Source organism: Lontra canadensis, unplaced genomic scaffold (assembly GCF_010015895.1).
Source record: "Lontra canadensis isolate GAN:19392208 unplaced genomic scaffold, GSC_riverotter_1.0 scaffold414, whole genome shotgun sequence".
In the NCBI taxonomy this organism is placed as follows: Eukaryota; Metazoa; Chordata; class Mammalia; order Carnivora; family Mustelidae; genus Lontra; species Lontra canadensis.
The window spans coordinates 73,037-97,233 of NW_022631408.1; the positions used below are offsets into that span (position 1 = coordinate 73,037).

The following is a 24,197-nucleotide window of genomic DNA, read 5'->3' on the forward strand; positions in this document are numbered from 1 at the left end:
GCAAACATTTATTGAGTTTTTCAGGCATGCCACTAAACACTTTATATACATTAATTCATTTAAGCTTCATGTTAACCCCTTGAGGTAAGCATTGTAGAGTGGTTGTCAAGGTCACCATGCTAGTAAGCGGTAAAGTCAGCATTTGAATCTTGGCCATCTGCCTACTCAGACCATGTCTTAGCCATTAGGCTGCCCCACCTTTCTATCATAGCATCATACTCCATGGATATGGACAAGAACTAGAAAAAATATTCAACAGTGGAAATATTTGGTTTGATGGCAGGATTAGGAGTAAAGTTTTCCACTCTTATTTTTTAAATTTTCTAAAGTTTGTATACTTTGTAACCTTTATGTTTTAAAAAATGGGGAAAAAATCAAAAATCTTTTATTCCTGTTATTACTCCTGTTTACCTCTTTACTCCTATTACCCCTTAGGATAAGAGATTTCATGTCTACCAAGAAAATGTAATGCAAATACAACAACAAAACAAAGATTTTCTATTTCATCTTAGGGAATGTAAATCAAAATATATCCTAACAAGCAAGTTATAGCATATCAATTTTACCTTGAATATATCTGCACTGTTAGGGTTAAACAGCTGGTATTTTCCAGATCCCAAAATAATAGGACCTGAACATGTTGCTTCTCCATAGACATAAAGAGATACTGTTGCTGTAGTGCCGGCATTTTCAAGATCCCCAGTGACAATGGTCACCTTCCAATCTCCTTCTGCAAAGGAAAAAGGAAATTAATACAAAAATGTGGAAGAAAACCATATTAATATTAGGAAATGAGGGATTCTACCTAATCCACTTAGTTATGAAGTGAATAATTTGTGAAATCAAGAAGTATTAAAATAACTGCTAATCATGGACTCCGTTTTGGAAGCCGGCATGTGGAAAAGTCTTGGAAATTAGTTTATTTTATTTACAAGCATATAACCAGTAAGCTTTTTAAGATTGCAGATATTTTGGGGAAAAACACTGAAAGGGAAGCATTTAGCATTGGTATTTGGCTGGAAGATTTAGGAGTTTATTCAGCATCACCGTCAAATCTTTAGTTGGGAACTAATGGCAGGCATATTGATAAGCTGACATTAAGACATTATCTGTACTAGGGAACAGCCTTGCAAAGCTGTGGCTGATAAAGTTTGGTGATCCCAGCAAAAGCATGGCGAGGATGTGGAAAACCTAAAGACAAAGCAAAAAGAGCTAAAAATTTATTTAAAAAAAATTGCTAGTGTCCCCTAAATGTTGGAACGAACCAACAAGTAAGGAGAAAACATTGCATGTAGGGTCTAGCAGAACTGAGAGGGTTTGGGATGGCGGGGGATGAAGAAAATTGGTGTTTGAAACAGAGGAAGACCATGTGTCGTGTAAGCAGAACGGATCATTGAACTTCCTGCCATGGCAACGTTAAAACCACAGGAAGGTTGAGACAGAGCATGACAGAAAATATCTTTTAAGAAGACCTACAACTTGTTCCGTGATTGGTTTAGTTGGGAAAACAAATAGAGATAGCATTTATTTAATCATTTGGTGCACTTTGAAAATGGCACCATCAACTCCAAAGCAGTGAAATCCTCTCAGTGTGACCTCACACCACACAGTCTAGAGTAACAAAGGATAGAGTCCTGTCTGCTAGAACTCTCTACTCATTACAACTGATCCCTGGATTGCAAGGGAAATTTAAAGGTGTCTATTATTATTGTCAAAGCCGCCGCAGTATGTGTATACTTGTGAGTATTTATTACATTTTCAAAAGGGGATGAAGACCTACCACCATTTTAGATATCTGAGTTCTCAGTAAGCCCTCCACTCAGAGGTTGTCTTTCTTTTTAGTACATTACACCACTCTCCCTGGTCCCCAGTCCATCCACAAAGATCATAGGAACGTCTCTAATCAGTTTGATAAAACTTGCATCAGGTAGATTCTGCATAATGCTACATTTGTTACTAAAGATGGAACTTAATTAAGCCCCAGCACCAAAATGCCAAGGGAGGGGTATAACTCACAGGGGTGCACTCTTCAATTTCCACCTTGTAGCAAGTTTACTTAGAGGAATTTCAGTTCATTTTCAGTGAGAAAATTAGAAAATATAAAAATTTCAAACTATAATCCCATGAGAATCCTACCATGGTATCAATTCTTATAGAAAGCCTTCCACCTGTGCCTTGATGCATAATTCAACAAGTTGAAGTATCTCATTTCCTGTTTTTAGGTCTTCTCTCCTATCTCATCTTTATCTCCTTCCCCTGCCATCTGGGGGTTTTTGTACCATGATAGCATGGGAAGAGGGACACAAATGAGTTTGCATGTTGCCTTGCATATCTTGTTTACTACAACAGTGACAAATAGCAATGAGACATTGATTTATATAATATTCTTATGTTCTCACCTTTTGAAATTGCCATGTCACCACAACATGAAATTTAAAGGTGGAATAACCAATGAAATGTCTTTTGTGGTGATTTTTTAAATTGTCGTTATTCTCAGCATGATTTTCTTTACTAGCACTGGGGAAAAAATTAACTATTTCAGTATTCCCTATAGTATACTTTTAAAATGTGATCATTTAACTTCTCTAAGAATATCTCCCTATCTAAAATATGAAGTAATTAGAAACACTTGTAGAAAATATCATAGAGGTACAATCTGAGTCTATATTTATTTATTTATTTTAAGATTTTATGTATTTATTTGATAGAGAGCACAAGTAGGCAGAGCAGCAGAGGGGCAGGCAGAGGAAGAGGGGAAGAAGGCTCCCCGCCAAGCAGAGAGCCCAATGCGGGGCTTGATACCACAACTCTGGGATCATGATCTGAGCCGAAGGCAGATGCTTAACTGACTGAGCCACCCAGGTGCCCTGAGTCTATATTTAAATGAAAAGTTCCCTGAGTCTATATTTATATGAATAGTTCCATTAGGCTGCAAAACAGTTTATTTTTATCAGAGCTAAAAATATGTTTACAGTTTTTATATCTCTTATTATGTGTCACAATTCCAAGTTTTTAGTTCTGTAATTTTCTATTGGGGAACTATCTTTACCAAAAGAATCAAAGAACATGAGTTCAGATATTCTAAGTGTCGCTTCTCTTTCTTTTCTTATAGCTGCTGTCTGTTCAATCCCAAGGAGTTTTATCTCAAAATACTGTAATCTGCTAACCTCTTTAGAAAAACCAATTCTATTAACTCAAAGCTCCCAAAGAGAATTCATGTAATTGAAATCTAAATATTTATCTCATATTTACCAGTGTTTTAAAGGTTTAAAAAAAAAGTTTGTTGACTATGCAATAAGCCATTGCTGAGAATCTACCTCAGACTGTCCCATTTTATTCTCTTTTTGTTGGCTCTCAAAGCTTAAATTTGGAAAGATACTATAATAGTTGCCTCCATTTGAAGAAATCCTGCTACAGAAAAAAGAAAACTTTTCTTGGAGACTACGTCTATGGAGGTTTATTTTTCTTTTGTGTTAAAAATGTTTAAAAGTAGTCTAGATATACCCTATGATCTCCAAATAGCCCAACAATACATTTATTTTTTATTGTGTTATGTTAGTCACCATACAGTACATCATTAGTTTTTGATGTACTGTTCCATGATTCATTGTTTGTGTAGAACACTCAGTAAAAAATTTAAATTTCTCATCAATAATAAAGTAAATTTTAATAACTTTCACTTTAACAATAGAAAGTATGTGTTCTGTATTTGCTATTCTTATACAGCTAAATGAAATCAGTATAGATAAAAACTGAACTAGAAAATCCTGAACTTCAGGATATGATGCTATGCCAACAAATGGAATTCAATTAATATTTGTTGACCAGCTGATTGATTAGTATTAAGTGTCTATATTATGAACAAGCATTCTGATAGATATTCAAGAGGCTCTCTATGGGACTATGTGAGTCAAATTATGAAATTGACTTGACAGTTTATAAAGCTCACCTAATACCAAATTCACTGATCATTCACTAGTAAGCCAGAGGGTAAGCATCCTTTCCTTTACAGAGATCATAGACCAGGGGTTGGCAAATTATGGCCCAGTGGCCAAATCCAGCCTGCCACCTGTTTTTTGTAATTAGTTTCACTGGAACACAGACACAGTCATTTGTTTATGTATTTTCCATGGGTGCTCATGTGCTACAACAGCCAAGTTGGGTAGTTGCAACAGAGACCATATGGCCTACAAAGCCCAAGATGCATATTATCTGGCCCTTCATCATAAAACTTTGCTGACTCCTGCTCTGTATGATCGATATAACTCAAAAATGTCCTCTCCAGCCTCCATTAGAACGTGTGCTGTTTCAGTCTTACACCATGCAAGACTTAAACAATGCAACCACAGCTATCAAACCCCACTGATTTCCTAGTTTACATCTCCGCCTCCACGCTTGCCTCCATCACTCCATAAATACCAGGTTAATTTACAACAGGCAATCTAGACAGACCAGGCATATTCTGCTATGGCAGACTGCATTACTTAAAGGCCTTACTCATATCTCCCAACCTACCTGCTCTTTTGCAAAGTGACCATTTTACCTCTCTATTAAGAGGTAGAGTCTATTTTCCCTGATCGAATCTGGGCTGCCCTTGGCCAATATAATGCAGCAAAGTGACATTCCAGGACTTCTGAATCTACGTTGGTCTGAGTCTATTAGAACACCCTCTTCAGATACTCCCTCTTGGACCTCAGGAGTTGTGCTATGGAAACCTAAGGCACATGGGAAGTCCTCATGTAGGAAAGTAACTCCAGCTGAGCTGCCTGTGTCACCAACCAGGGGAGTGGGTGACCCATCTTGGATATCCAGGCAGCCGTAGCTTCAGATATCTGTGCAAATGAAGTACTATAAAACTAAAGTCATGGAAGTTTCCAAGCAAGAATCACCTGGCTGAGCCACATCGACCCACTGAAAGGTGAAAGATAGGAATCAATTACTGTTCTGAGCCACTAAGTTTTGGGGTGGTTTATGATAAAGCAAGGGAAAACTGGAAGAGCTGCTGAAAGCATTTCACAGGTAAGAGGTTTCTGTTATCTTTCTCTTATAAATACCATTAGTGTTTCTACCAGGAGGTCTTATTAGCATGTATGCAGGGAGATTTGACTGAGGCATTTCCTTCATTTCCTAGGAAAAGGGAAAAAAATAGATTGCAGATTTACTGTTAACTGTTTCCTTTGCAAGATTTTCTTATTAATTGGAGGTTTATTTTTAGGAAGGCATGAGTGACTTATTTTGGTAAGCAAAATCCCTATAGCTATGAAGTTCAATAACTCTTCCTTAGATCTTAACAATTTATCTTTACCCATTCTGTGTATTTTGTTACAGGCGTTACACACATTTGCCTTTATAGCTCAGAAAATTGACCCTGTTGTTGAATAGAGAAACATCTGTATCTAGACACATTTTCAGTTACTTGGCAACTGCCCACTGAATACTCAAAGAAATGTTAAGGAGGATGCATGTAAATTAAGCTCTGACCATGTAATTCTCAGTTCAACATACCGAGGGAAAAACTCCTCAAAGCACATTAAAAACTATGGAACAGGCATGTTTTGCCTGATGATGCACCAGATAGTAAACATGTACCCATGACTCTTACCTTAACAGAGCAGGACACAATACGATGCAGTGAGAGTGACAAGACTTAATGCCCCTCTGCAGACTGCAAACTCGCACTGCTCCGATTACTATCACAGGTAGACTGAGACAGCCTAAGAAGAACGATACTACCATGCATCACGAAGCATGTGCTTGGCTCTAACTTGGTGGAGAGGTTGATCAGGTGGCAAGGAAGGATGGGGGAGAGCTGCCGGCAACTCACTCAGGGAAACAAAAGCCCTAAAGTTAACCAGATCCACCCTCTCACAAACTCCTGGGAGTCTCCCCCAAACTCTAGGTGATGAATTCTACCCATATTCCCTCTGTTCCTTGAGAGAGGTCAGAACAAATAAAACTTTCTCCATCTTTCCATTTATGGCAATATTTTAACATTGCTAATAGATTGCCGTGCCTGCCAAATACTTACCTCAGCTCTGTTCATAACATTGGTATCCCCTGCACCCTTACAAAGCATCCTCTGACCCCTCTGAAATCTCTCTCATGCCGCTACTCACACACCGTCCTTTAGCTATCTTGAAGGGCCTTTTCCCTCACCCAGGGTCTTGCCTAAAAGTCACTTCCTCCAAGAAGCATTTCCAGGCACCTTTTCCAGTAACTAGAATGAACGCTTCTCTCCATAGTGATGTTGGACCTGTGCACACTTCAACCCTGTGATATACAAAAAAGTTCCATCTCTCTGGCCCTCCTACTCCTATCTACCCACACAGACTCTAAGCCCCTGAAAGGGCAAGTTTTTGTCTTATAGTCTCTGTATCCCCAGGATCTAATATAATACTTGGCACAGAGTCCTAAAATGTTTGGGGATCCATTAAGAAATATTTTGAAAAATAAAGACTACATGTATGAGAAAGGATATTCAAGGCATTAAGAATGCCTTAGCACAATATATTTCTATTTCTCATCAAAGAATAAATCCTTCTCATTGTGCATCATTCAGGTCATTTTTTGTATACAGGACAAGGACATTGTTATTTGCCTCATAATTGGTCTTGTTATTAGCACAAAGATAATAGAAACAATATTGACCTTGCATCACCCAAATTTTGAAGGGCATGTAAATATATTTCAGTGAGATTTGGCAAAGATAATATAAACAAGACAAGTTATTACTTTATCCTAATTTTTGATAATTTTATCTCCGAACAATTCTATCTATATAAACTCACAAATCCTTCAAAATACAACCTCATAAGAGGATCATGAGATTTTTTTAAATTTTTTTCAGCACTTTACAAATATTTTTATTCTTTCAAGAGACAAATATCATTAATCCTATTATACATACAAAGCAATAGAGAAATGATTTGCTCACTACCACAGGAGTTAGGATAAATCTGATACAGAATTAGAAACAGTCACGCTTCCTGGAATAAAATTGTTTCAAACAATACTCAATTTTCTCTATTTTAAGTCTGGAAAACAAGCATAAAACACTATCAGAAGTGAATCTATTATATATTTTATATTGATATTGGTTTCGGGTAAATATCATTTCTATGGTTTTGTTTATTATTTATTGCTGTGTGACATGGTAAACGACACCCCAGTTTACAGAGCTGAATAGAGAAGCAGCAGCAATAGAGACCCTTCCTGGCCATGGGGCATGCTGCCTGCTCCAGCCAAATGCTGCAGTGGGGCTGCTGTTGGATGCTCCAAACCCCTGACACCTTCTATCACAAGGGAAAATTAAGTTTAAACATTATCACTGATTGTGCATGTGAGGTCTACGGCTCCGGTTAAATGTTTTATAGATAATATTTTTACCAAATCCTCACAGCAGCTCTAATGGTCCCTATTATCATCTCCACTTTTTAAGAAAGAACTGAGGCACAGAGAAATTCAGTGACTTCCCCAAGCCCGGCAGTGAATAAGTGGTGCATTCTAGATTTAGGATCTGCACTGATAGTCAGGATGCTCAGTAGCCTCCCTGCATGTTGGAGCTTGTTAGATATCACTGTGAAGTTAGGACGATGGTTCTTCACTGCAGTTTACTCTGAGTCCTCTGCCTCTCTGTTTAGTATATTCGACTCCACTTCAAATCTTGATTTTTGACGAGGGAGTAGCATGGTGGCTAAATGGCAGGCTCCCGCAGGGTCCCCCATGTTCCCTGTGACCATCCCCAACCTGGATGCCAGATTCTCATCAGTGGTATTTCTGCCTTGTCTTTATTCCAAGTTTCCCTCAAGTTTATCCTTCATGCTTGCTGCTAAATCTCTCCATGCCTCTACTGATCATCCTCCTTACCACAGCTAGAAACCTTAGCTTGCCTCTCTTCGAATATTTGCTAACAATTCTCAAGTACCTCTTGCTCTGGCTTCCAGGCAACCTAGTAGGTCTAAACCTACTTTCAGAACCACATCACTGGCATCATTAAGATAGCAACTCATGATCCTCAATTACAGAATTCATATCTTGACCTACATATGCAGTCTACATGAACTACTCTCTACCAACTCTACTGCTGTGGTTATCTATTGCTGTGTAACAAACCATCCGAAAACTGAATGGCTTCCCTCAGCAATAATGCATTCTTTGGCCAATGAATCTGCAATCTGAGACAGACTTGGCAGAGAAAGTTCATCTCTGCTCCATACAGCATTGGCAGGGGTGGCTCAACAGCAGATAGAAGGGTCTATGTTCAAGATTGCTCTCTCCTGTGACTGGCAAGTTGGTGCTGGCTGCTGGCTGAAAGTTCAGGTGGGGATTGGGACAACAGCCTTTATACCTCTCCATTTAGACCTGTCCATGTTGTCTGGGCTTGTCCATAGCATGATAGCTGGTCTCCAAGAACAAACATCCCCAGAGAGACGGCCTGGCAGAAGCACTGTCACATCTTTTGACCTACTAGTATATGGCAGAAACACCACATGACTAATTTTTGTTCCATGCTATTAGTTGAGGCAGTCTCAAAAGTCTGCCTAAGTTCATTCCACCTTTTGATGGGGAATTTCCAAGGTTCTGGAAGAGTAAACAGGACAGGAAATTTAGTTACAACGCTTTACCAAATACAGTCTGCCACACCTACCTTTCCAGACTTGCACATCCCAACACCTCAGCCCCTTTTCCCAACAGAACCACCATTCTCTAGGTCAGCAGTTCTCAACTGGGGGTCATTTCTCCACCTAGAAAACATTTGGTGAAGACTGAAGACATTTTCTATGGTCACAGCTGGTGGCTGAGTGCTATCAGCATCTAGTGCATAGAAGTTCAGAGATGCTGCTAAACATCCTATGGTATACTTGAGAACTCCCCACAGCATAAAATTATCCAGCCCAAAGTGTCAATAGTCTCAAGCTTGAGAAACCTTGCCAGACTAAGTAAGAGCCATTTGATTAATCCTATTTCATCCCAAAATGTACAGTGCTTTTTGTGAATTATCTCCATGTAGAAATTGGTTGAAAGAAGATTCTTTGTTGGCAATGTGTCTGCATATCTGTTGGATGTTCTGAAGATCTGACATCATATTGTTGTTTTAGTATCCAACCCGTTATATTCAATTACTATGTTGAATTATGGGTATTTTGTTTCAGTCAGGAAAAGATATGAACCAATATTCTAGAATCAATACAGCATAAATAACTACCCAAACACTGGTCATTTACTGTCAGGAGAAAATGAGGCCAAAGCCAAGCAGGGGGCATGAGAAGCACTGCAGTGTTTCCCTCGTAGCTCACCTAACTCTTCCTTGCAGACCCATGTCAAACAGCAAGTCATAGCAAATATCTGGCCTCTGATGAGAATTTCCATGAGCTCACCTTCTTCCTCCTGCTTCCAAACTTGTCCCCACATTGACTTCTCTTTTCCCGTTTAGCCGCACTGGAATTTGTTAACCAAGTTTCAAGCAACATGTGTTCGGACTGGTGAGGCAATCCCAGATAAGATGTCTCTGGCATCTCAGCTACACACATCACGGGCACTTATCTGGGACACTGATCCCTCAGGCCCACCAAGTTTCCAGGTACCCACAACATGTCTTCCTATGCAGGAAGAAAGACTGACCAAGCAGGTAGAAGTTTCTGACCCAGGAGAAGGAGGTCACTTCTTTATCCATACAACTACAAAAACAATGTGCCATAAATGATCAGAGCAGGAGGCAATTCAAAGCCATCTACACTTGATTTGGGATGCACGGTGATGTTATAAAAGAGTTTATATTGTTAATTATGTTGAACCCAATAATTAAATTCCAGTTTCTATCCTAGAGCAGACACTACAGGTAGTGAGACCTGCAAACATGTATAGAAAGTAGAATTGAGAGGAGAGCGAAAATATTTTAATATTTACCCCCAGATAATTCACCAAGTTACTAATAATCACACTACAAAGTGTTGGCATTTCCTATAAATAAGTAGGTAAGTCCTCCAAGAATTTTACAGTCCCTCAAGTCAGAAACCCTTGAGAGCATACAGAAAGCACAACCATTTAAAGTGAAACAGTTTGTATAATGCTTAAGAGCTGAATTCTAATACCAGTTCTTTCAGTTACTAACAGTTTGACTTAAGTTTCTGATACTTCAAGCCAGTTTCTTGGGATGATATTTTTAAAGCCCTGTCACTCTAATACCACTAAATTCTGGGCAAATTAAAAAAAACAAAAACAAATTTTTTGATCATTATTTCATTTCCAAGAAAGAAGAAAAATTCCCCACTGTCAAATAATAATAATAAAATATTAATAGTAATAATAATAATAACAATAGTAATGGAGGGGCCATCCACATAAGTGGTGAGTAGTCAGCAACACCCCCAGCCAAGAGATAGGAGGCTGCGGACACACAAGGCTGGGAACTGGACCTGAGACTTTTGAAGTAAGCCAAAGTGTCTACACCACCCTTAGTGAAAGGTTGGGCTCCATATAATCGTCAATAAAGGTAGTCTTGCAGAAACCTGATTTGTCTCCACAAAAGTTCTCGGTGAAAAAAGATTACTAAGGATAATAACAATAATAATAATTCCCCAGAGAATTAAAAACATCCTTTCACTTGCATCTGGAAAAAGGTTAAAAGCTAAAGATCTAAAAATACAACCTAGTCATCTAGAGAAACAATACAACAAAATAAGTCCAAAGGCATAGATGACATATACACATATATAAATATACACACATTCCTAATGACTAGGGATAGTTAGAAGTTCCTTTAAAGAACAAAATAAAATTAAAAAAAAAAGTCTAGTGGCTATCCTACTGGACAACACAGATAGATTATCTCCATCATCTAGAAAATTCTACTGGACAGCAATGATCTAGAGAAAGTCATACAGTCCCTCTCTCTGAGCCTCCATTTCCTCACCTGTCAAATGAGATCATATATGAGATCATCCAAGTAAAGTACGGTGCTTGGCAGTGTTCCCTCAATGTGTTCTCCCCCTTCCATTCCTCAAAGGGGAGGTACTACTTGAGGGCAGGATCCCATTTATTATTTTTGTATCACCAATGCCTTCCTAGCACAATATCCCACTCATAGGAGATGCTCAATAAATATTTGTTGAACTATTAAAAAAAAAAAAAAAGAACAGTATGGACCCTGGAGTCAGAGGATTTGGATCCAAATTCCAGATCTCCTATTTGCCACCTGTGTACCTGTGTGACCTTATGTGAGTTTAAAAAAAAAAATCTTGTCCTTTAGTTTCATCATCTGTAAATGGAATAATGATATTGTCTACCTCATGGGTTATTGTGAGGATTAAATAAATATATCTAAAACACTTAGACCCTGCATAATAAATACTATATGAGTTCACTGTTAATGTTGCCATTACTGCTTCTATTCCACATTGCATCACAGAACTAGGTAGCATCTTAGGACAAGAAAAGTTGTCATTATTCACATATAATATGGCTGCTTCACAGATCACTCAAAGACTATGTGAAAAATCATTAGAATTAGAAGTAATTTATTTATTATTATAGAATTGTTATAAGTTTATTAGAATTTAAAAGAAAGTTTATCATAATGGCTATATACATTAGCTATAGCTAATAAAATAGCTATAAACATTATAAAAAAGGCATTGATAATTGTTGGATAATTCAATCTAGCAATGTACATTAAGAATATTACCCATGAATAAGTTCAGTCTAACTCAGAAATCCACTTTCACTATGATAAATTATTTCGACTACATTACTTGTAAATATTTATGTTTATAAGGTGTCAGGTTTAGGAAACATGTCTTAGATAGTTGGGGGAATTCATTAAACACAGAGTTAATGATGGCACATAATTATATTTATTGTTAATCACCTCAAAGTGAAATTAAATGAACTCAGTTGATTCCTCCTTTTCCTTTCTACCATTAAATGGTAATAGCATCTTGGTCTACCTTCTTCCCACTGCAGCTATACAGAACGGTATGAATTACATAAATATGCTTCATGTACTTTCAAAATCGTGTTTTTTTCTTCAACACCCTTAACCACAATGTAACACTGCCTCATCAGATTAGTCTACTTAACTTCCCAAGGTTCTTTCCACACCATAAAGTAGCTTATTCATACAACCATAAAACTACTAATGTATTTCTAGAATCATATCCTAGGAAATATTAAAGATCACATTCTTCAGAATTTAAAAATGAAATAAAATAAAAGAGGGCAATCCACAAACAAATAATGATAGGGTCCCATGAACTAAGGTCTGTAATTAACCTGCATTTGTACTATAAAAAATAAAGACATTTTCATGAGACCATAAAAATACACTAAAATCAAATAAATGATTAATTATAAAAAAACATTTTGTAATACTTTATTTAATCAATACACTAAAATAGTATATCTACCAAACTCGTTGGTCAACACATCTGCTATATAATGCAACTTCATTATATTTGGTATTCCTATGTTGATTACATGGTTAATATTATTAACAGAGGACTTTCAACATTTTGATCCTTATTTAAAATCTTTAGTACAAAACTATTAGCCTAGGGTTGCCTGAGTTCCTGTCAGTTAAGCGTCTGCCTTCAGCTCAGGTCATGATCCCAGGGTCCTTGGATCAAGTCCCACATTGGACTCCTTGCTCAGCGGGAAGCCTGCTTCTCATTCTGCCTGCCACTCCCCTCCTTTTGCACTCGCTCTCTCTCTTCTCTCTCTCTCTCTGATGGATAAATAAACAAAATCTTTAAAAAAAAAAAACTATTAGCCTCTATTAGTCATATATACACCATCAAGTCCTGAGGTCAATGGTTAATTTTTCTACTTAGAGTGTCATTTCAAGCTTTATCACTTAGGGGCTTACTGTAAGACATAGAACTCTCGAGGTCCCTTAAAATTATGAAGAGATTCTAGAATAGTAGTAAAATTACATTCATGTTAACAGTCTGACACATGTACAGCTTTTCCCCAATACATAACTAAAAAACATGTAAAATATGAGTCAAAATATAATTTCTAATATAATAAATGCAAATGCTGGTTATCAGAATGGACATAATGTTTGCATCTCAGTGGTCATCTAACCAATACAAGGCTTTATGAATATAATAATATTAGCATTAACCCTTGCCTAGTTTCAAGTTGCCACACAGTACAAACATTTTGGGGGACATAAAGGTTTGTTAACTTGGTATACGTATTAGTAACTTGTGTTTATCCATCTCATTCAGATCAGCTTTAAAATGTAAATACATTAATAATGATTGCAGGTTGATTTGAAGAATATCTAATAGAAAAAGCTAACCTCAAAAGACTTAAAAAGAAAATTGAGAACCAATATGCAAAATTAGTAAAAAAAAAAAAAAGGATAATTAATAGTAATCAATCATCTGGAAAATGATTATTTAAACCATATATTTAAATTATTGACAGGAAAAAGCATTTGGGGCTAAAGTTGCTTATGTTTGTTTCTTTATAAATCAAGCCATAATATAATGCCCGTTCCTATACTCACTTTAAATATTTTTGATCAATAGTTTAAACTCAATAAGAATATACTAAGAATGTGTAAGGCAGGTAATCTTGAGACAGAAATAGATCATTTCAGATGATTAGAAGATAAAAAGCAGCAAAAACATTTACCATTTTCTTCCTCTTGTATTTTAGGTTGATGATTTATTTGCATTTCTGCAAAAATAAAAGTGAAGTGAGTTAATAATAGATCTGTCTGATGACAGGGAGAAAAAGAAGTGTGAGTTAACTCTTTAATGGTAGCATGGGGCACTTGGGTGGCTCAGATGGTTAAGTGTCTGCCTTCAGCTTAGGTCATGACCTCAGGACCCTGGGATTGAGCTGCATCAGTCTTCCTGTTCACAGTGAGCTCCCTACTCAGCAGGGAGTCTGTATCTCCCTCTGCTCCTCCCCCCTCACACTTGTACTCTCTCTCTCTCAAATAAATAAATATTTTTTTAAAGATTTTATTTATTAATTTGACAGAAAGAGAGATCACAAGTAGGCATAGAGGCAGGCAGAGAGAGAGGGGAGGAAGCAGACTCCCTGCGGAGCAGAGAGCCCGACGTGGGGCTCAATCCCAGGACCCTGAGATCATGACCTGAGCCGAAGGCAGAGGCTTAACCCACTGAGCCATCTAGGTGCCCCATAAATAAGATATTTTTAAAAAAAATCTTTAATGGTTGCCAATCCTTAGGCTTATTTTTAATCTACAGTAGGGTATATGATGCTGCCAAGACACATCTTTACCTGTGGTTTTATTTTCACTGTGAGGAATAATGATAAATCTGATGCAAAGGGTAAACTATCAAAAGGAACATTCTGGGGACAATGGGGGAATGTTCCATGACACCCAGTTGTATCGAAACCATCTTGTAATATTCCACTGTGTGTGGGGGTATGTATGTATATATATACAGACCACATCTTCTTTATCTATTCATCAGTTAATGGACTCTTGGCTCTTGGGCTGTTCCATAAAGAGAGAGAGAGACAAACCAAGACCACAGACTCTTGACTACAGAGAACAAACTGATGGTTACCAGAGAGGTGGCGGCTAGGGGGGATGGGTTAAGTAGATGGGGGTTATCAAGTGATGGGGATTAAGGAGTACACTTGATATGATGAGCAAGGACTGATGTATGGAAGTGTTGAATCACTATACTGTACACCTGAAACTAATATTACACTGCATGTTAATTAAATGGAACTTAAATAAAACCTTTAAAAAATCATCTTGTATTTTCTGAAGATTTAATTAGTCCTCACCTTCAAGATAAAGTTCAATTTCTGAATGAATTATGCCCTGAGACATAAAGGGAAGCCATCTGAATAAAAGAAAGAAAAAAGAGATAAGAAAAAAGAAGAGAAAATTAATTTTTGTTTTTCTCAATTTTTACAATAAGCTCAATTCTGCACTAATTTTGAACATTAAAAGGTAACTATAAAAATAGCTTTTTATAAAATCAAGTAATCCAATCTACTATGAACTCATGATTGTGGTAGGAATATCATAACTGTGGCTTGAAGAATAAAACACATAAACTATTAAACCTGCTAACGATCTACCTCTCCAGGTTTATCAGTCTTCAGTCACTAACATTCATAAATGCACCTGGGCCTCCAGCAAAGCACTGCCTACCAAACTGTAATGAAGGCAAGGGTTGGCCTAAGACTTTGAGCCTAATACCCCAGCTGGGCTAGAAACTGTCGCCCACCCACTGGCACAGAAAAAGAAGTTCCCTCATTTTAATACATCCTCTACAGAGGTCTTCATCTTGCTTTCACATGACTTCCTTTAATATCTCTTCTTCAGTGTCTCCAAAAATAGTGGTACTACCTTAAAACTTGATGAAAATATTACCACTTTGGAAAATGTGCTAATGCTAAGTAATAGCTCATCCTGAAAGTTTCCTTCTAAATCAGCCAAACTTCTGTGTTAGAAGCTCCATGTTGTAGAAAAAGCCAAGGCTGAACTCAGAAAACCAATGTTATCACTTTCAGCTCTGGGTTATTACCCACTTGAAGCTTCATTTTCTTGACTAAATTATCTCCTCACAGAGCCGCTGTGTAGTTGAAATGAATAGTCACGTGGTACATAAATGTTACTAATTATATCACAGTAACCACAGTTATTGTTATCCCACATTTAAACACACTTCTATTCCTTCTTTCCATCCATCCATCCATCCATCCATCCATTCAATAAGCATTTAGAAAATGCCTTCTGTGTTCCAGGCCCTTTGCTAAGTGCTAGGGATACAGGAAGACCAGTAGAGACAGGAGGAGCTGAAGGAGCTTTCAGTATAAAATGAGGAACTAGATGTGTAAAGGTATAAATGTAGAGTTGTAGGTGATGCAAGAAACATTTACAGATACTGTAGGAATAGAAAAAGAGACTGACCAACTTTGAATGGCAAGAATGAGGAAGGACAAAGGAATAAGGAACAAACAAATGTCAACAAAGAGGTGATATTTGATCCAAAGTTTGAACAGTAGGTATAGAGAAGTCTGACGGGCAAACGAGAGATTGGGAAGGGCATCACAGGGACAAAAAATAGCATTGACAAGGGTACAGAGATGATGTTTCACATGGCTGAAGCACAAGAGCCTGCTGGGAAAGACTTGGGGGCGGGGGATGGGGGGCCGTGTGAAGGACATTGAAGGGTAGGTCACTGGATCTGAGAACGTCAAGTGACTGAGAGGTGGAGATATGGGACAATGGCCTTGAACTCACCAGGTGATGTTAAGCGGTGAGGTATAAAGATGAACTATGTCAGCTCATGCTGTTCTACTCAGCTCTCAGGACAGTTCATCTCTCCATTTTTCAAAAGCTTTGAGAGATCCCATTTCCTTCTAACCACTTCCACCCATGCTTTGCTAGTGTGCCTTAGAGAGGTAGGCCTTGAATAGTAAGGTTTGTACCAGAGGACCTGCCTTTTGTCCTAACTGACTAGGACAGATACCTGATCCATGCTTGGTCAATCAGTCTTAATATCTTTACATAAGAGATATAGAATCTGTGATCAGATGGCACTGCTCATGGAGACTTCACAGTACTTCTATTGTTAAGACCAGGTGGTATCTTGGAGCACAAAGCTAACTACAAGCCAAAGATATGGGAGAGAAAAGCCTGTGTACAAAGAGAAGAAGCTGGTGTACAACATGATGAATAGAGAGTTTCAATAAAGAGACACCTTCAAAATCCAAAAGGACTGACTGGCTCTTAACGACTCTCTAGTTTATAATGTCTAGCTTTATTTCTTAAAGCTGGGCTCTAAAAGAGTCACCTTCAAAGTCACCCTTTTAACATTAACCTTGGTGAACTCCTCATCCTTGCAATCAAACCAGAATTCATTGAATGGTCAATTGAAATTTTAAAAATCATACTCTCATCTTGTCTTTTGTTTAGTCCATTTATGGAAGGTCCCTTCTATGGTTTCTCTTTTTTTAGAAGATACTAGACTAATACAGGGTTGTGGCCCTGAAAGCCACTGAGACTTCTGAGTACTGGATACCTACTATAAATAACTCCGTCTATATTGCTCCAGGTTCAGAATTCTTAATGTGAAATCAAGACAAGTTGATAAACTCTCAATTCCAGAATGGCCATAATTTCTATGAAATTTTTGAAAATAGTTTTATTGTGCCGTTAGATATTTATTCATGAACCATTTCTAATTAATAGAACAGGATAGATCTTAGTTGCTGTAGATGATAGTTATTTGTAGCACACAGATATTTTTTGCTTATATATGCCTCTACTTCCCTGCCTAAGTCTGTGTCCACACCCTTCCTTTAATTTCTATCCCAGAATGAGCTGCAAAAGAAAGTGAATCAGCCAACACTAGTTATTGAGGATTGAGAACCATGGTTTTGCATGAGAACATGAAAATTCCCCCAGATCCAGTGAACAGATGAAAAGTATTAGAGCAGTATCACTTGAGAGAAGCATGGTGTTATTAAAGAAATAGAATAAAAACTAAGCAGGAGGAACCTGCTCGTCCAAGATCACTGTACACCTTATGCAGCCACCAGCAGAAACATGTTCAAATCATCAAGGGGTTCCCTTTCACTGAGCTAACTAGGAAATACAAACACAGAAACAAAATAAATTTGCTCTTGTCTTTTAAGGTTAAAGTAGACAATCAGAATGTGTTTGAATGACCTTGCCCTCGAATATATGGGCTGCTTTTGGTGGGGAAGGGGCCTAAAAAGGTGATATAGGTTAGATGTCATCTGAGATACATTTTAGATAAGGCATTCATTCATTCACATTAAAAATGGCAGAAGAAATACTAAATGCTCGAATGAAGGTTCTATGTCTCCACCCCCACCCCCAAAAATGAGCAACACTCATCCCTGCGCCTCATTCTGTCAGTTTCCCACCATCACTACTTGTCACTTCCATACTGAGGAATGGCTCAAACTGACAAAAAGAGCCCAGAAATCTGCAGCAGCACAAATACATGCTCAGAATAGCAAGAAATGATTAATAGTGGCCTCTTTTAGGGAAAAAAAAAATCAGTAAAGTTAGATGATTGCTCACTGTCTCATGATAATTTTTATTATTTTCTCCCTATAAAAGTAGTATTTTACATTTCTGTATTTTATCAAAATTGCAAGATCCTTTCTTATCTATATTATTCATCATTCCCCCCCTTATTTCCAGGAAAAGGAAAATAAAACCATTTATATATAAGCTGAATTATTTTCAAAATGAAGAAATGCATGAACAATTTTTACCAACACCCCTGAGCATGTTATAGAGGGACCTCATGTAAAGATGAGGTGACCTCTAAGGTTTCTCCCATTGCTCTTTATTAGTCTTTCCTCCTGCCCTTCCTCTCCCGTTCCCTTGCTGCCACTTCTGCTTTCCTTCCTTCATTCCTTCTTTAAGTATTGGCCAAGTCTGTACTTGGAACAAGAAATCATGGTGGATGATAAAAACAAATGTATGAGACCCTACTCTTAAAAAGTTTATCACCTAGTTAGTACATGAGAAAAACACGTTCATGAACAATGACAGTGGATGATATGGTGTGGTGAGTAGTGCACAGAGGTCTAGGTAAAGCACTAGAGAATTTTAAAGAGAGTAAAGATAACTCACTTCTAGTTGGGCAAGCAGAGAAACCTTCATGGCATGGATAGCATCTTATCCCGGGCCTTGGAGGCTAAGTATTTCACTAAAGAGAAGAAAGAATAAAAGGCTAAGACATGTGAGGTAAGACAGTATTCATGCTCCTGGAGAAAGTCTAGGGAAGGGAGCAAAATATATCTTATTAGGGAGAATGGAAGAGAAGCCTAAAAGATTGATGGGGAGATAGGAAGGATCAACTCATTTTATACGTAGCATTACAAACCTACACCTTACACACAGCTGGCCTGGTGGAACACTTACATGTCCATTATGGTAATGCAAAAGAAGATTGCTGTTTCCACTGGGCTGCCCTGGTTCCTTTCCTGACCCTCTTCATAAATTAAGTCCTGCTCTGTATATGACTTAGTTTATGATTTAGTCACAAATTTGCCAAATTTAGCACAAACTTCCTGAGCACCTACAACATTTTACTATCAGTTTGTCCTGTGGACACTGATGATCTTGGTTTCCACCTTCTAAGGGTGTGGACTTTCATAGGTGATCTCCTTGGAATAAACACCAGAGCTAGCATAAAGCAGTTAAGTAAGTAAAATGCTTTGTGAATAAGAACAATGGAATGGTAGAGAGGTGATCATTAGCCTTGTTTTAGTTAAGAATCTCTTGTATCAGATGCAGCCCTGCCAGCGCCTGAAGCCACAGAGAGGAAACCAAGGAAACGCACCCCTCACTGCCAGTGAAGGCAGTAAAGCCCTTGCTGTGGCTTATCAGCCAGTAACTTCAGTTTTTCAAGACTGAGATATCCTGAGGCAAATAAACCATTTATTGGCATAAAAACCACTGGAATATTGGACTTTCTTTTCAACCTGTGCTCATTCTAATAATGAGCTCTTTGGTGTTGTATTAATACTTCAAATTAATATTTTTTAAGATTTTATTTATTTCTTTGACAGACAGAGATCACAAGTAGGCAGAGAGGCAGACAGAGAGAGAGGGGGAAGCAGGCTCCCTACTGAGCAGAGAGCCCAATGTGGGGCTCGATCCCAGGACCCCAAGACCATGACCTGAGACGAAGGCAGACACTTAACCCACTAAGCCACCCAGGCACCCCAATACTTCAAATGCTTCAAATTAATATTAAGTGATAATTTTGTTTATATATTTCTTAGTGAGACTAAGACATCTTTAAACCTTTTAGATTCCATGTTCTGATTCCAAATCCTTCATTTAATGTGATCTCCCTTAGTGCATATGGTGTCTTCATTAATATATACCCTTCAGTTCAGCTGAATACACATGTAATTTTAAGCTATTGTATTCTGGGATACAGGGCGGGTAGGGGGTAAAAGTAGAAATATGAGACATCAACCTGACCTTGAGGAACATCTTGTGAGAGCTGGGAAAAGTCAGAAAGACATACATAAATACAATAACAGATAAGAAGTGCTGAGTTAACATTATGTGCTTTGGTAAAGCTACAGAAGGGACTGTTGGCCCAGCAGGAAGGTTTAGGAACACCTCCCTAGCAGAGGGGACACAGCCTCTTGTTAATTCACCAGTCAGCAGAGTGAAAGCCCACCAGACTCCTGGCACTGGGAGAGGATCAGGAGTTGGGCGAACTCCCAACAGGACAGCACCAGAGGAAAGGAACACTGAGGACTGACCAGGAGCAGAGAAGAGCAAAGTTTACCTCAGGTTGTGTAAGGCTGGCTTCAGCTGCCAAGGGAGCTATCTCAAGGGTGTGAGTGAGGAAGGCCTCTTACCTGCTCTGCTCAGACGCCTGCCTCACGTGCCTATGGGGCTCACAATTTTTTTAATGGAGCATCAGACCCTCTTTTCAACAATTAGGAACATGTTGAGGATTATGAAATGGTGAGCGTGGACCTCCACTGGAGGTGGCATTCCACGTATAAAAAGTACCCAGGATTTGCTGATAGTCTATTCTATCCAAAGTGGAGAGTTTTAAAAGTCTTCGTTCTTTCACTTTTAAACAAAAGAAATGATCTCAACCTTTCTCAAAAAAAAAAAAAAGTAAAGTATATTGAATAGAAATGAGGCTGGAATAGTTTAAAAGTGTTAGTTGCAATACCAGCTCTAAGGAACACTGTGCAGCATCTTGTCCTTCTTCCTTAGGATAATATGCCTCAGGGTCACTCTACCTATCTGACCACAGTTTGGCTCAGGGAGGACAAAGCAGGTCATGCTGTTCTGCGCCTTGACAAGTCAAGTTAGATAGTTATTTAAAACATCATTTATTTGTATTTAACTTCTCAATTTTTCATCCATAAATCACCTTCTATTTAGAAGTGCCTTTAGGTGGATCTTTATTTCAAATAAGCTGCTCCCACAGGCTAATGCCAATTTCAGTTCCCAAACCAGTCAGGAGTAATGGAAGGCAACATTGAGAGGTTCTTGGCCCTCCTTGTCCTCAGACTGAGGAACTTTGCTATTAACTATCTGTGAATCTAGACCCTCCTGGGTCAAGTGGGTTAACAAATATATTCATAAACGACATTGTGTCCTTTAAAAGGTAGGTGCTCAGTGATTTCCTTATTAAAAGTCTACACACACATATACACAAACGTGTACACAACATGCACAAGTTTGGTAACATACAGAAAAGTCTAGAAATCTCTAATTTAATGCCAATAAGCCTTGCAGTACTTTGTGAGATCCCCTCAAATAGTGTACTGAATTAAGCAGCATCCCCCCCAAATATTCATGTTCACACAGAATCTCAGGATGTGACCTTCTTTAGAAAAGAGGCTCTTTGCAGATGTAAAGTGGGATGAGCCTAGTCTAAGGACTAGTGTTGATATAAGAAGAGACACAGACACATGCATGAAAGAAAAGCACAACCACAGGACAGCAGAGGCAGACTCTGGAGCTGCACCCTGAAGCACACCAAAGACTGCAGGCAACCATCCAACCACCAGACGTGCTAGACGAGACAGGGCAACATCATTCCCCAGAGACTTGAGAAGGAGCACGACCTTGCTGATACCCAAGTTTCAGACTTCTGGCCTCCAGAACTAGGAGAGAATAAATTTCTCTTGTTTTAAGCGACCTAGCTCATCGTGATTTGTTATGGCAGTTGTAGGAAGCTAATGCAAACAGTAAAAAGAATATTTACTTCAATTCACAGTGGAATGCTTGCCTGCTTTAAGGACAAATTTTGCTTGCTCCGAACCTCGAGTAGCCAAACTTTATGTGTAAATGGTAGAAATTCAGTGGTGTGTATTCCATCTATATTAAACGTACAAAGAGCAGAAAAATAAAATCTTCAGGTATAGAAATAAAATAAAACCATAAGGATGTGGGTGTTGAATTGAAGAGGAGAAAAGGAAAAAAGAAAAGGCGATGTGAATCCTCACAGGAAGCATCTGTGGTGCACAAAAGCATCCTCTTCCTGTAGTGGTGCTTTATATTTCACTTTTTCCCGCTTAACTTATAAAAGGAATGAACACTTGGTGGTCTTTCTCTCTGTCCTAATTCAGCTGCGCTGTAAATTCCTGCCCCATAAGGAAGCATCAAGGAGCATACTGAGGTTTTCTTTCCTTTTCCCCTGTGATGTATATACTTGAGGATTTCTGCTGCCTACACCCCAGAACTCATTAGCTGTCATGAATGCACCCAGCACCCCACCTTGGCCAGCTCCCCGTCAGGTCTGAGAAGAGGATAGGCAGTACAGAAGGAGGTCCGTTCAGTTCCTGTGTGCAGCATGGTTCTCCTTTCCTATCAGAGTGGCCATCTGAACTCAACACCGGCCTTACTTACAATAAGTTGTCCTTGACCTTTCTCATGCAGAGAGAAGGCGCTGATAGCACAGAAGCAACCACGGACAGCTTCTGAGTGGTCTTCTGTTGTAAAGAGGAGCCTGCTGTGTCCAAGTTCTATTCCTGGGGCCACTACTCTTCTGCTTCTTTAAGATTACGAAGGCAGGATCTGCCTCATCTCTTTAATGCCAGGATAGGAAGGAATGATTTTTGCAACTTATTTTCCTCATCAGGGTATTGTGTGAATGAGCATTGCTTCCCATCTCTTCAGGACCTATTACTATATGCAGATCATCAAATATTAACATTTGCTATGTCAGGACACTGCATATCTGTTATATTACTTCTGGTCACTTAAATGCATTTTGTAATTAAAATGTTTCACTCTCAGTCCATTGAAACTAAAGTAAGCCATCACTTAATGTTTCTTCTTTCCAGACAAGGCCACAATGGCTTAGTGAGGACATGAACAAAGGTAGTGCAGGGAGTGGTGGTGGAGGCAGTGGGGGTAATGGTGACTGGGGGTTGGGCAGCGCCAATGTTATGGTAGGTACATGTCAGTGTGAACAGGGTAATGAATAAAGCTAAAGAATCCCGAGAAGATTTCACATTTTAAAAAATCAGCCATATTAATGTGACAAAATATATCAGAACCTAAGAATTTATGAAGAAAACCCTTGATAAATCACTTCTTAGCTCTTCCCCTCAGCCCCAAACTGTGCTGTGGGTGGGAGAGGCTGGGAGGGGAAGCCCAGTCCTCTTTAGCAGGACTCGTCCCTTACCTAATGGGGGTTCTGTGTTATACTCAGTTCAGAGAAAGCACTGGGAGAAGGAAAAGTATTTCCAGTTGGGCCAGTTAAGTCATGCTAGCAGCAGAATTTGAATGGGAACTTAAAGGAAAAACAGTAGAGTAAGGAAGGGCATTCTTGATTGAAGATTAGCACACTCCAAGGGACAGAAGCAAATGGAACAGAACTTGTTCTGGCAATAATAGATGGTCTAATTTCACTAAGACCTTGTGAGAGGACAATTGAAAAACAAATTGGAAGGGGGTAATGGAGTCAAGGACTTCAATGGAAAGATCATAGATTATTTTTGGTTTATGGTGTGCAATAGAGATTAATGAAGATTTTTGAACAGGGAAATTAAGCAATTAAAATACTGCCTTAGGAACAAGGGAACACTATTTTCCCCCACATGTTTTTCTTGAAAATTTTTAGGACAAAACTATACAACAAAATACTACTAAAGAATTTATTCTTCAAAAAGAGTAAAAGAAAAATGAAAGAAAAGATAAGGTAAAATCATAATGATGTTTACAAATGTCAAGAGGCCGATTAGCTAGACACTGGCCCTCTTGGCACAGAGTCAAATTAGCTAGAAAGTAGTGAGCACGAACTGAAGGAGGAATTGAGAAAGTTCAGAGACTACCACAGTAATCCAGTTGAGAACAGAACTGGAATAGAGGAGGTGAGAACAGGAAAGAATGGATGAGTTAAACAAATGCTCTGTAAAGGAATTGACTCAATTTAAGGGCTAAAACTATAGAAAAGAGGGAAGAGCCCACTGCTGTTGCCACTGCTCCTTCTAGTCACTGTCACAGCCCAGTCATCTCTGACCAGTAGTTTTTAGTGCCATGCCTTTAGGATTTTTAGTTGAATTGACTGATTATGTTCAAACCTCTACTTTTTGTTTAGTAATTAAAGTTGTAATTGTTTTGACGTCTCCAAATCTGTATGCCTACATTTTCCAGTGCCATTTTCGTCTTTTTTTTTTTTTTCTGCCTCATTTCCTGTTGATTATCTGTTTGGAAA

At 38.5% G+C, this 24,197-nt stretch overlaps 1 protein-coding gene across 1 annotated transcript in view; it reads right to left on the reverse strand.

The window, feature by feature from the left end:
- Positions 1 to 9,530, reverse strand: part of LOC116862961 (lipoxygenase homology domain-containing protein 1-like) — a gene marked incomplete at its 3' end in the record, with an annotated part of 81,069 nt that extends 71,539 nt beyond the window's left edge. Inside the window, exons 1-3 of the mRNA XM_032850404.1 lie at positions 9,378 to 9,530; positions 1,116 to 1,191; positions 567 to 730 (exon numbers count right to left, since the gene is read on the reverse strand). Coding sequence (XP_032706295.1) covers positions 567 to 730; positions 1,116 to 1,191; positions 9,378 to 9,530 — 393 coding nt within the window. The remainder of the gene's footprint in view (positions 1 to 566; positions 731 to 1,115; positions 1,192 to 9,377) is intronic.
- Between the last annotated feature and the right edge of the window lie 14,667 nt (positions 9,531 to 24,197).